The sequence below is a fragment of the Leptonotus elevatus genome, chromosome 13 (genome assembly GCF_054856555.1).
Source record: "Leptonotus elevatus isolate MCC_2025b chromosome 13, RoL_Lele_1.0, whole genome shotgun sequence".
NCBI lineage: Eukaryota > Metazoa > Chordata > Actinopteri > Syngnathiformes > Syngnathidae > Leptonotus > Leptonotus elevatus.
This window is the reverse complement of record NC_141251.1, coordinates 5051858-5065884: the sequence shown is the minus strand read 5'-3', so window position 1 is coordinate 5065884 and position 14027 is coordinate 5051858. Positions and strand designations below refer to the sequence as shown.

Sequence of the window (14027 nt, the reverse complement as noted above, 5' to 3'; positions counted from 1 at the left end):
AACGCCGACAACAATCGCTAATGGATGCTCCGCCGCCGTAATGTCGCACTCGATGAAAGGAAACACGCTCATCAATTCCGCATTGTGGCGCCCGGCGATTGCTGCGGGTTATTGTGCGAGCGGCATTACTCATTCAAGGTGCGACTCCAAGACTTTCTCCCCGGTTTCTTCCCGGGGAAAGGGATAATTAATTTGTCGCGCAGCGGGAGAGTCGGTGGAAGTGGCCCATTTGATACCCGCCGCTACGTGCTGCTAATTGTCCTCAGATGTCGTCGGACCGCTGCGGAAGCGTTTGCAACTTTTGCTGAGAGACGAAGCAAAGTCAAAGTCGCCGAGGTTGGGTAAACACTTTTAAGTTCCATTTCCTTTGTTCTCGCCCCTGTGGCATGAGAATCCCGTTGTGTGCGGTGAATTTTGGTACTTGACCGACCCAAATGAATCCGCTTCTTTATACAAACAATATCAAGTCACACAATCATAGAAAATATAAAAGCATGCACAATTTGACATTTATCTTATGTCAGAAAATCAAAAAAAAAAAAAATGTTAAATGTATTAACAAGAAACAGTCACTCCAGATATTTTTAGCTAGCCAAAGTTGGCTGTAGCCAGTTTTGCTCTGACCAACCAATCAGAGAGCAGATAAACGATGATGTCATCACTCTGGCACTGAAGGGATGAATTTGAAATCCGACTGGTTGAACTATCAACCAGCCCCAATAATGCTAATAGAGTTTTTAGTTCCATTAGCCTACTTGTGAAAGCCTTGGGCAGATTAGGATTGACATGGCAACACAAACAGGCTGAAATCCGATTGGCAAAAAAATAATTTAAAAAATCTAATCATAGTGAAAGCAATGGAAGACAAAAAAAAAAGAAGAATAGACTGAAATGTAAATTAATACAATTTCATGGAATAAATAGGTTGTAATGTAGGTCATCATTTCAGATACTTTTCATCCCGTAATCTATGTGAAATTAGCCTGTTTTGAGGGGTGGATAGTTCACACGGGGAAGGGGGGGGGGGAGTTTGGGAACGATCACGACAATGGGTACAGGCTAGAGGGTGGCTACCAGTTGAGCCCCAACTCTATTAAGAAGAAAAAAACGCGAAGCTACAGCATGCCTATACAAAGACAACATATTTTCACTTGTGGAAGCAGCACTTCACCGCCAAGGTACCGAATACACTCTTGAGTTAACAAAAAAAAAAAAAAAAGTACAGTTTTAGAAGATTAAATGCAAATTATTGTACTTAAAAGGTAAACATAGCTGAACTGTACTTAACAATTGTACTGGGTTAAAAAAATTGTTTTTATATAAAGTTATATGAAGCCATTATAACATTATGTACCGAAATAATTCTCCCCATACCACTAGAGGGAGCCCACGGACCACACCAGCAGAGAAAAAGTGCCATCAATCGTGACTTGACATCACGAAGAAAATCTTCCAGCAGAACGAAGACAAATATTTGTCACGTTTTGACTTTATTCTACAAAAACAACCCACTGAATAATCACATCACTTCAACTGAATGAGCCACTGAGAACTGAACAGCAATTTACATTCTTTTTTCTGGTTTTTACAATATATAAAAATGTACAAAGCAGCAGGGAACAAAACGTCATGCAAGTAAATCCACAAGTATTCACGTGAAAGAACCCGAGCAGAAAAAGTCTTCAGTGTTCGTCCCACAACGTTTATTTCAAGTTCTCGGGCTCCAAAGCAGGGTGAGAAAATCAACACAAAAAAAAACGCCTTTGTCCATTTGTCTTACTGACACATAACGCTGACGACACTTAAAAAAGAAAAAAAGAAGCTTGATAGAATTCCAGCATTTATCCCAAAGAGACGGTCGCCAACCACGGTGGGCCGTCGCGTAGGCTGAGCTGGCTTGACAGGAGATACGTCTTCTCCGGCTGCCCTCGCCGCCATGTGGACGGACAAATCCGCAACCTTTTCTCCGCTGACTCCTCGGGGACCGGCCTTCAGTCGACGGCGGGTTCCTCTGCGTGGATGCAAACTGAGGAAAGTTCGATATTTCCATGCTGGTATGTTGTCGTGGTCAGCAGTATTCGTTGTGTAGAATTACGTGTGGAGTCTTTATAGCAACAGCAACTACATGGAATTGAGGCTTTGGGGGACCAGGGCGCCCCCTGTGGTCACAAAGTGTCATTTGTTCCTGTTCATGGTCAAATTAAGAAATAATCCACAACCGGTGTCAAACTCATCATTTTATGTGGCCCACTAAATCTATTTAAGTTGTTGGATTTGTTTTTTGTTTGTTTTTTCATTCTGGCAGAAAATCCTTTAAAAAAATGTTTATTGAATATTTGCTGTAATTGTGTTCTTTCTGAAATGCCACAAGATGGCGCCTAAAGCACGGCCTAATAAAAAGTAGTGCTTTGGCACCATCGTGTAACAACGATATTCTATTAATTAATTTGCTGTTTATTAATATTGCAAGTATTTTTTTTAATTGCACACTAAATATTTTTTTAAATAAAATAAAATCCTGAAAACTGGGGTAAACTGTACTTAAATATTTGGTTATATATTAATTATATTAATTACTGAATGAATTAATGAATTTGCTATTAATATTGCAAGCATTTTTGTTAATAGCCCACGAAATAAATATTTTTTTAAATAAAATTAAATCCTCAAAACTGGGGTCAACTGTACTTAAATATTTGGTTATATATTAATTATAATATTAATTAATTAATTGCTGTTTATTGATATTGCAAGCATTTAATTTTTTTATAGCACACAAAATAAATATTTTTTAAAAATCAAATAAAATCCTCAAGACGGGTCAACTGTACTTAAAAATGTGGTTATAAATTAATTATAATATTAATTTGCTGTTAATTGATATTGCAAGATTTTTTTAATAGCACACAAAATAAATATTTAAAAAAAAAATCAAATAAAATCCTCAAAACTGGGGTCAACTGTACTTAAATATTTGGTTATATATTAATTATAATAATTAATTAATTGCTGTTTATTGATATTGCAAGCATTTCATTTTTTTATAGCACACAAAATAAATATTTTTTAAAAATCAAATAAAATCCTCAAGACGGGTCAACTGTACTTAAAAATGTGGTTATAAATTAATTATAATATTAATTAATTTGCTGTTAATTGATATTGCAAGATTTTTTTAATAGCACACAAAATAAATATAAAAAAAAAAATCTAATCAAATCCTCAAAATTGGGGTCAACTGTACTTAAATATTTGTTTGTCACTACATTTTTGGGGCTTGTCACTAAAATGTCTTCCCGCGACAAACTGCTCTGCCCGACTTGGTGGGAACAGAATTGCGATGCTGCGAAGGTGAGCGAGTTCAAGGTATTGCAAACACAAGCCAGCGTGCCAAATGAATGGAATTCCTAATCGTAATAAAAACTGTCACTGGAGCCATTTGTGCGGCACTTGTAGCAAAATGGACGTTGCACTTTAGCTGTCTTACGGAGAATGTACAACATGGAGAAAAATGACACGTATTGCGTGTTTACTTGTCAAATTGGCTGTAAAACAATCCATTTGCGCAACACTAATGTCTTTTTGAAGACGCGTAATGTGGAGTTTGCCGTCAAGACTCTATTTAGCGAGCCCACTCAACAGGACAGGACGTCTCATCCTTAAGTATCTTAAATCTTCCATCCCGCCGGCACTTTTTCTTATGACGCAGAGCAATTTGAGCGTCACGAGATGCGCGAGTGGCGGCCGTCCTTCCACCTCTGGATATTGCCCGCCTTCATTTGACGGCAATCTGGCCGATAAGATTTTGCCGATTGCGGTGCGCTTAATGAATCCCGTTCACGTCGCTGATTTGGCAATAAGCTGCTTGCACGTCAAAGAAAACAAAAGTCCATGTTCTTTGTGCCCGAAACCAAAAGTTGCATCAGAGATGCCAGGTGTGCTGTGTCATGCTCATCTAAAAATAAAAATACATATATTTTGTCATGATGTTATTTTCATGATCTAACTTCGATCGACAAGTAACGTTCCAAATTGGGGTTTAAAATCAAAGTAAGGGTTAGAAATGTGTTTCAAGTTTGCTTGATTGACATCATGTGATTGATTGAGCTTGTGTTAAGAGTTACAATTGATAGTTTCGAGCTAAATTCAGGATTTTAAACATGGGTTGGAATTTCTAAATATGGTTTAAAACCAAGGTTAGGGTTTTAAAGGAGGGTTTCAAAGTAGGGTTTGGGAAATAACATTTAAAAGTACGGTTGGGTTTCAAAGTATGGTTTCAAAACAAGGTTCAGGTTTTAAAGTAGGGTTCAAGTTTCAAATTAGGGTTTCAAACCAAGGTTGGGTTTTCAAATTAAGGTTAGGATTTCAAAGTATGGTTTTAGGGTTTCAAAGGTGAGTTTGGAAAGTAAAATTTCGGTTGGGTTTCAAAGTCGGGTTTCAAACTAAGGTGAGGGTTTCAAGATAGGGTTTGAGGATAGAATAATGGTTTCAAATTAGGGTCTCAAGCCAAGGTTAGGGTTTCAAAGTATGGTTTTAGAGTTTCAAAGTTGGGTTTGGGAAGTAAAATTCCAAAGTGCGGTTGGGTTTCAAAGTAGGGTTTGAGGCTAGGATGAGGGTTTCAAGCCAAGGTTGGGTTTTCAAAGTGGGTTGGGATTTAAAAGTATGGTTTTAGGGTTTCAAAGGTGGGTTTGGGAAGTAACATTTCGAAGTGCGGAAGCTCGGCCTCGGGTTTCAAAGTAGGGTTTCAAACCAAGGTGAAGGTTTCAAGATAGGGTTTGAGGCTAGGATGAGGGTTTCAAATGAGAGTTTAAAGCCAAGGTTAGGATTTGTAGACTAGATTTGTAGCAGCATGGCTAAGCAACGTACCTACAAGGCGGCCATATTGGATGGATTGGATTGGTCAACTTCCCATCAAAAGGCAGGACCCACTTCGATTGGCCGGAGACCAGAAATGATGTCGGCTGATGTGAATCCTATTAAATGCTATTAAATCTGCAAAAAGTTGACATTTTGCTCCAGATTGTTTGTCAAAATGAAAAGCACAAATCAGTTTATCAAGAAACAAGAAGACTTTGTTGCTTCGGTGGGCTACATAAGATGTGCTATAGAATGTTCCAAAACATTTTCGCACATGAAAAACAGAAAGTGTTATCTCTCAAGTCCAGATGTACACACGTGACCTTGTCCACATTCCTCTTTGAACAAACCCAAATGTTTTTTGTTTCGTTTTTTTTGTCTCCAGCAAGAATAAAGAAATTCATCTGACTGTACTTTTTTTTTTCAAGGAGTGCGCATCCAACCCCCAACATTTCTTTCCACATACTGTACACTATATTTACATAAAAAGATGAAGGTCCTTGCAAAAATACTCTCCAGTCAAAAAAAAGGGTGAGTCCCATTTGGAGAGCGGGGCGCGTATAAATCTGTACAGTCTCCTCGGAGGGATTGGGCGGGCGGGGCGCGCCGCAGCGTGAGCCGCTCCAGCCGTCCATGCGCGGGTAGCAAAACACTCGAGAGCACTCATCGTGACCGCGCTGGAAGTAACTGCCAGGGAAGATGTATTGCTTTGGCGTGCCGCGCGCAACTCGCGCACGCTCGGCATTAAAACACATGGGGCGCTTCATCACAGAGCTTGATGTCTGTGTGCGATGGCAGGTAGCCTGGCCGGGGACAAGAGAGGACAGAGACAGGAGGAGTTTTATGGAGCCATTTGCATAAGGAGCTTGTGTTGTCTTTTTCTACCCGTGTGTGCGTGTGTGTGTGTGTGCGCGCGCGCGCAGGCAAACGCATTCATCTTGGACGGGTCAACTGTTAAGCTGCGGCGGGTACGAGTAAATCAAGCCAGGGTGGCGAGGATGTTCCTTGATGAAAATGCTTTCACCCTTGTTCGCCGCGCTCCCCAAGCGCTAATTATTTTATTGGGACAAATAACTCACGTAGCACGACGCTTCGGCACCCACGTCACTACCCGACCAACAACCCCCCCCCCCCCCGAGCGCATTTTCGCTTTACCTGATGCAGACGATGACAGACGCTATAAACTACACACTGAGTAAACTACTAAAAAGAATACAAGACGATGTGAGGCAACGGGTATAAATATTTAGGGGTGTCAAAATGAGTGCGTTAATTTTGAGTTAATTTAAAGTTCCTTTAATGCCACTCATGTTTTTTTTTAACTGTCGCAACGCAGCAGACACGTCCACGTCAAAATTGAACAGTAATACATTTAATAATTATGCATATATTTGTGGAGACTGGGGTCAAGTATTTTACAATTTTAAAAAAGTTACTCCACGTTAAAGATTAGAAAAGAATATGAAAAGAAAAATGCGCTGAGCTGTCACCAGCATCTTACAAATGCAACTATGCCATCTAGTGGCAGGAAAATGGCCAACACAAATCAATATCACACTTTTTAATTTTAACTCAATTTTTTGATTTATTATAAAATTATTGTTCAATGACTAAAATATGCAGCCATATTTCTATTAATAACATAAGTTTTAAAAAAAATCCCACTTTTATGGTAACAAGACTATGAAAAATTGCATTGTACATTTAGAACAGATATCAAATTTGCGATTAATCGTAAGTTAGCTATTGAAGTCATGCAATTAATTACGATAAAAAAATCATAATCGCCTGACACCCCTAATAAATATATATGTATATTAGGGACAATTTGTGTTTCTCGATACATGGGTACAATACGAGTCAAGGAAGTAATGATTTTAAAATATAACCATTTGATGTGGTTCGATTCAGTGGGATTACGATTTGATTCCATACGGTACGGCTGTAGCTTTTGTCATTATTTATTCGTATGCAACAACAAAGTATCCAAGTTCAAATCAAAGAAACAAACCAAAAAATGCGATACATCAAACCGATTTATATTTAGTGTGCATCTCTCATAAAAAGACGGTTTGATTCATATTCTGATACAAAAAGTGCGATACGATAGCATATACTCGATATCCTTGCTATCCCTGCACTAGTATGCAATTTAGGGTAAGACAAACCAGCACACTAGTAGAGCAACTGTATCCAAACTAGTAACATTTATTCCACCACGATATGACAATTCCGCATTCTTTTATGACGACATTTTTCGAGTGGGGCAAAACTGCGTACTGGTGAAGATCTCGTTGCCAACTATCTGCATTTTTATCATGTTATTAGTAGTGCTAGTAGCATACAGATGTCAATTAACAACAATTTTGTAAAAATGGTACAACAGACTACTATTTGCAGTTGTTACACTTTTCAGACAGGAACATAAATTCAGGAAAATATTTCCATTATTATTATTTTTTTTAAAACACTCCTTTTTTTTCCTAAACAGTCTCTTGAGACAACGTGATCATGTGGAATTATGACTTTTTGTCAAATGAATTTGAATCAAGCTTTTTTGAAAAGCACAAAACGCGAGGAACATTACCTTCAACTTTCCAACGGCTCCTTCTCAGCTTATTCAAAGGTTAAGTTATGCGCGCGAGTCATAAAGTGAGGCCATTAAGCGGCAGAGATGCGAGCGTGTTTTGTTTCTTGTAATGATGCCATCGCGTTAGCCCGTATTAATCACGTTCCCCCGCGCGCGCGCTCTCTGATAACGCTAGCCTTGAAGTCCTTTGACAGTCTTTTCATCGGCCCGCCTTTTTGTAGTCAAGTCAGTGCCAATTCCGAGTGCGGTGAATTGCTTCTTTTTGTCATGTCATACGGGGGGAAAAAGACGGGGAAAAAAAACAGACCTCTGCTCTTTGAATCAAGCTGTACGTCCACACGATCCAGGGAGGTCATCTTGTCCTTGTCGGCTTTTGTGTCCGCCATGGAGGTGACTGAGGGCACGACCTCTTGTTCTTTGTCAGGCTGCTCCGCCGTGTACGTGTTGAGGCCTGGGATCTTCCTGGAGGTGAGGGTCAAAGGTCAAAGGGAACATATTGTGGCAAATGAACTTTTAAAATAGCAGGTAAGCGAGGATGGATTAGCCGTTAGCCGGCTAAAGCGTTAGCCACGACGTGTGTGTGTGTGTAATGCGGCGGCGTCATTTGAGGCGATCGCCATGTTGGCTGAAATTTTTTTTTTGTTTACTGTATATTTGTTAGTTTAGTAAAGCAGCAGTGACAGTGTTATTAATTACAATTAGTTCTAGCTAGCATTGCTATGTGAAATTAGCTAACGATGTTTACTTGTCAAAGAACAGGAAAAATACTGTAACAACAAAAAAGTCAATATCAAACAAGTAATAAAATAATAAAAATACTTCTACTACTACTACTACTACTAATAATAATAACAACGTAATAAAATAAAAAAGTTAAATGAACTTCATCCTCTGTAGGTTTAAGTATTTGATATTTGGCTCATCCTGAAATTTCACCCGAGAGCAAGAGACAGAAAGCTGCTAGCTGGCTAAAGTGTTAGCTACGACGTGCGTAATGTGGCGGCATCACTTGAGGCGATCGGCATGTCGGCTAAAAAAAAAAGTGCTTTTGTTTATACTGTATTTTTGATAGTTCAGTAAAGCAGCAGTGGCAGTTCTCCCTCTATAGTAACCACGTGTTATGCATTGCAATTAGTTCTAGCTAGCAGTGCTATATGAATTTAGCTAACAATGTTTTCAAACTTTAAGTTGTGAAAAAAGTACTGTAACAACAAAAAAGTCAATATAAAAAAAGTAATATAATAATAATAATAATAAAATAAAATTTAATAAAAAAAAGTCAAATTAACTTCAACCTCTAAAGGTTAAAGTCTTTCTATATATATATATATATATATATATATATATATATATATATATATATATATATATATATTTGGCTCATCCTAAAATTTCACCCGAAAGCAAGAGAGTCCTTTTTAAAAAATAATAAGATTGGGGAGAGAAAAAAAAAAGCTAGTTATTGGAGAGCTGCCATCAAGTGCACGGCGCTAATGCTTCCTTCCACTAAACATAATGCGTGGCACTCTATTTTTAAGGACGCCGGAGGATTGCTTGAAAGCGGGGCAACTGGGGCACTTTGCGTTCCGTCGGGTATCGCACTTGCACTTTTCGTATTGTTCACCTCCGTCTTCAATCAATTTTTCATCCCTTCAGACGCACACCAACGTTCTGCCTCAAACTTTTTCTTTCTTTTTTTTGGGGGGGGGGGGGCATTTCACACACTCCCATTGCATTTTTGTTTGTAGTTTTGGAAATAAAAGTTCACAGTAGTGAAGTGACATATTTTCCTCAAATATCAGCCACCCTTTTACAAATTATGTGTGATAATTAGTCAGCGGGTGCGTCATCAAGCCCCTCAAAGAGAAGACTGCCTTTTCCGGTTTATTTTCTGGTCAGAGAGAAAGAGATAGTCACTAATTCTCTTCGTTCATAGATGCAACTGTTCATTATACGGCACCAAGACGCTCTTTTTGCGCTCTCAGTAGTGGTGGTCTTGTGCTATAAGCTATAAAATGAATTAATAAATTCATATAAATTAAACAATATTGACTTTGGAAAATTAGCATAATAAAAAAGTAGATTTTGTAAAAAATAAAAATAAAAAAGACATATTATAATAATAATAATAAAAAAAATATTTCACAAAATGTGTGTCTTGGCATACACGCCAGAAGGAGCAGCACAATGTCTCTTGAATTGAGGCATGAAATTATGATGCAAACACCGTTCAATTATTTGCATTCTATTAACCCATTTGGTCCTAAAAACGTATAAATATTTTCAATTTTAAATATTAAAATGCTCCCAACGACGTATTTATAAGTTTTTTTATGTTTCTTTTTTAAATGTTTTTTTTTATACTATAGCATACAAAAAAAAGGCTTTGATGCAGCCTCTGAACTGATGAGAACGCTTGAAGCAATGGTAGTTATTACAAAAACGGCCAGCAGGTGGCAGCAGAGTATAAGAGATCAACCAGGGCCATGTTGCAAAAATCTTTCCCCCACTGTTTTAAAGAGATTTGTGAATAATGATGAAACTTAGCTATATTCTAATGCTGATTTCTGCAAAACGGAAAAAGATACAAATATACTTTTTTTTTCCTGATGAAAGAAGAGACTCTAATCTTTATTTTGGTAGGTTCCATGTTTTTTATAGCAAGAGAACACAATATTCTGTGGGCCTTGCAAAATCCTTTTTATTTCCTGTACATGCCGGACTTTCTAACGCATGTTGTCTCAGGACTTATCTCGTCACCCTTTGCTGCCATCCCGGCGGGCGACGCCTCACCTTGGGCGTCCGTGTTTAGCATTTCCTAAAGGTCAAGTCTCACATTGTCACACCGATGAATATTGATAACTGCGGGGCTCTGACACCCATTTGGCACTGGGGGCGGGGGAGAATTGATTTGGCTGTCATTGGCTGTAATATTGCGCCGATTGAGACAGAGGGGAATTGTCTTATTCCTGCAGCTATTATTGTGTCGTCCGCGTCCATAACTCACAGATATATGGCGGCTAAATACTTGTGGGAAGTTTTCAGGGAGTTCAGCCGTGAGGTGATTGCTGATAGGTGACGGGACAAATTTAAATCAGGCAATTATGACCAAATGCGCACACACACTCACATATGCTATCTTTCTGCAGGAACCTTGCAATTTTTTGTGCGCTCTCTCTCGATATGCAGAAGCTCACTTGTAACTGATTTTTTTTTGCTTATAACATTAAGACAAAACACATTAAAAATCAACCAAGCGATGGCTTGTAATTTGAAAAAGTCTTAAATTGGGGTACTTGTAAAGGTCAAGGGTCAAGGTACCGCGATATACAGCATATATGAGCCATTCCACTGAATTGGTGCTATTTTTTTCACAATAAAATTAACTGGAACTAACTGACTTGATAGCATGTTTTAAAAATGTAATTAATTAATGTAATTAATTAATTTAAACTAATTTAAACTACCTTGAATTTTTAATTTTTAAATATTTTTTATGTATTTTTATTTTTTTAACATATCTGTGTTTCCTAAATATCCTAATTATAGTTTATTATTTTGGGGGGAAAAACATATATAAGTACACACATCATTTTTTTCTATTTTAATAGTTCATATTTTTAAATAGCCCCCAAATATAGCTTGGATAAAATCAAACAATTTCAGCTCTGACTTCCTGACTTCAGTCCTGTTACTCAAATTACAATTTTTTTCTTAAGCACTGTAATGTGTTTTAACATTACATGCTATTTATGTAAATGGCAACAGGCAACTTTTGGTTTATTTGCAAATTCTATGCTAAAAATGCAAACTTACTGTATGTTAATTTTAGCTCTGTTACTAATCTGAGAAGTTTTACTATGTATTTTTTTTATAAAGTGATATAAAAAAATAAAAATAAAATATATATTTTTTTTTATTACCGTTATTATTATATTGAGATAACAATCAAATGGCTTGTATGTATTTGTATTTTTTTTAATGATATAGGCCAAAACCTTATAAAAAAATAAAATTAAAAAAATCTTAATTTTTCAAAAATCTATACTATTTTTACTAATTAAAGTGTTGAAAATGGCTCGCTCTCTTTGATGGTGCAATTTTACTGGTCAATTTTACTGGTCTCCTGAAAAGTGACTATTTTGGAGGTACACGTTCTCGGCCCGACGCCAGCAAAATGTCATGTGAATGTCTTTTTTTTTTGCAACTCAACTGGTGCATTTGTATTTTTGTACTGTACCTTTTGAATTTATATATGACAAAGACAAGCAGACCCATGAGAGCCACGGCCACCAGCATTATAATTGCAGTGCTGCTGTGGCTGCTATCGCTGCCGTCCACCAGAGGAGCTTCAAAGAAAAAGAAAACAGCGAGGCCAAACGGCAATTAACAACACGAATACACACACGCGAACACAAACATCCGACCCGTGCGGTCACCTGAATGGAACCCGCGTGTCCCCGAGGTGTGCATGCGCGCTCACCTGGCGACAGTCTGCTGGCGTAGACGTTCACCTGCACTCCCGCCTTGAGTGTGAACTGGACCAGGTCCTGGTTTAGAGCACTTAGCAGCACCTGAGAGAGCTGCGAGAAAGGAGGAGGGAGGAGTGGCAAACGGTTAGCGGCAGCGCCGGCGCCATCAATATTTTAGCCTTAGTCATTTTCCTTCAGCCGCTTGAATTATGAATATTTCTTCTCCTTCTAAAGCGAAGCAAATGTGGTGAGGGGGAAAATAAAAAATAAAAAAATCCCAAACAGCAAGGAGGTGGCACGCGTTTGATGCTGATGGAAGTCCTGTCAGGTAAAGGGCGTTTTGCTTTGGTGAGTCACTGACATTTCAAAATAAATATATATCAGTTTTTGTCTTCTGTTGTGACAGATGTGATTTGTCTTTTGTAACACGTTTAAAAGTTCAGCAAGCCAGCAAGTTAAATATAATTCAACTCTTAAAACCTACATTCTAAATTAAACCAACTAAATTTGTCATTTCATCAAACGCTCATTTTTGCTTGGCTGCACTGCTTCCATTACAGAAAGTTTTTTTTTTTTAATCCAATCAGATTTCAGCCTCTTATGTGTTGCCATGTCAACAACATAATCCGCCCATAAACTTCTCAAGTGCACAAGCAGCCATTAGAGGGCAGTGGTGGGTAAAATAGCCAGAAATCATACACAATTAAGAGTAAAAGTAGTCCTCCACTAATTAATTAACTACTCAAATAATCGGTGAGTAACTTCAAAATATTTTTTTTAACCAATGAATGAATGTCAACTAGACAAAAATATAAAATAGGACTTGATAATACCCAAAATCCTGCTCACTGACACTATAATACATGTTGGCTTTATAAAATAACCAACTGCTGTCATGTGACTGTTTGGCTCCTTTTGATTGGTCAAATCAAGTCAAAAAGCACTTGAAATCCCATTGGATTGGTGAAACAGAGTCATGTGACAGCTCCCAAGCAGGAAGTCTCTCTGACAAACCAAACCTAATGGATCGTGAAAGCAATCATAGATTCAGAAAGATAAAAGTAGCAATGTATGGAATGGAATGGAATCAAGTAGAAGTATCACTTATTTTTAACACAATTACTCAAGTAAAAGTAAAAAAGTATGTTAAAAATATGCTACTTAAGTAAATGTAGCATAGCATGCTAGCCAGAATTAAATGTAAGTGCTCCCTCATACATTTTCCAGTTTGGAGGTGAGCAGCGACATTTTGAACCAACTGGATCTATTTGAGGGAGGACTGGCTGATTACAGTAATCCAGTAATACATTTATTTATCAATATTTTTGGAGAGTATGTTGTAAGATTAGGTAAATACTGGTTCCTTAACTGCTCCAGACATATATTGTATTTTATAACATTTCTGTCATTGTAACGTGATAGCGGCGGTATTGAGTGGTGGATTTAGTCCCCCCCCCCCCCCCCCCCCCCCTAAAGGCCCAGGTCTCAAACGCCCCGCCCACCGCTATCAAAGTAGCCTACACGAGGCCGTCACACAATAAGAGAGCCCATCCGACTTGTTAGCTTCTGCCTCAATAAGTCCACCTCACTCCATCTAAAATCTTTCTACTGGTTGAAATTAGAGCGCTCGGCGCACTATGAATAATTACTTTTTGTTCTAGTGGCATATCAGGGTCAGTACATCTATTACATATTTTAATAAGCCTGCTGCACACATGCACGCCAAACACGAGTGTGTATGCGTGTGTTTTAGGGGGCGGGGCTGAGCGAAGTGAAGATTTATGACCCTATTGTCCGGGCGCTTCTGCCAGGTAATCAGACAGGCTTACGATAAATACATCACTTCAATTCCCAATCCAGGCCGCCTGCCCCGGTTTGCCTCCGCGCTTGCTGCCAATTATACGATGCATCAATGTAATTAAATACCTATTAACTTTGTTCAAGACGGAGCGTGAGGTCCAACAGTCGTGTTTACTCAGGCCACGCCGAGGTGTAACCTGCTCGCGGGGTAAAAAATTTGCTCGTCTCGCTATTTTATTGATCACTTTCGCAACAGAGGACGTCTGGAGAAGATTAGAAGTACGATGGTTTTATTATCCATCTGTTCA

General features: G+C 38.3%; 1 protein-coding gene across 3 annotated transcripts in view; it reads right to left on the bottom strand.

Annotated features, from left to right (window-relative positions):
• Nucleotides 1–1471: 1471 nt before the first annotated feature.
• Nucleotides 1472–14027, bottom strand: part of LOC147163558 (VPS10 domain-containing receptor SorCS1-like) — a 120930-nt gene continuing 108374 nt past the window's right edge. For 2 of the 3 annotated variants that reach the window (XM_086092535.1, XM_086092532.1), the window contains 4 exons: nt 11931–12030; nt 11688–11796; nt 7755–7909; nt 1472–5660 (listed from right to left, as the gene is read on the bottom strand). In XM_086092535.1, coding sequence (XP_085948661.1) covers nt 5602–5660; nt 7755–7909; nt 11688–11796; nt 11931–12030 — 423 coding nt within the window. In that variant the 3' untranslated portion in view covers nt 1472–5601. Of the gene's footprint in view, nt 5661–7754; nt 7910–11687; nt 11797–11886; nt 12031–14027 lie in introns of those variants that run through there. The other variant, XR_015096833.1, reaches the window with a different exon arrangement.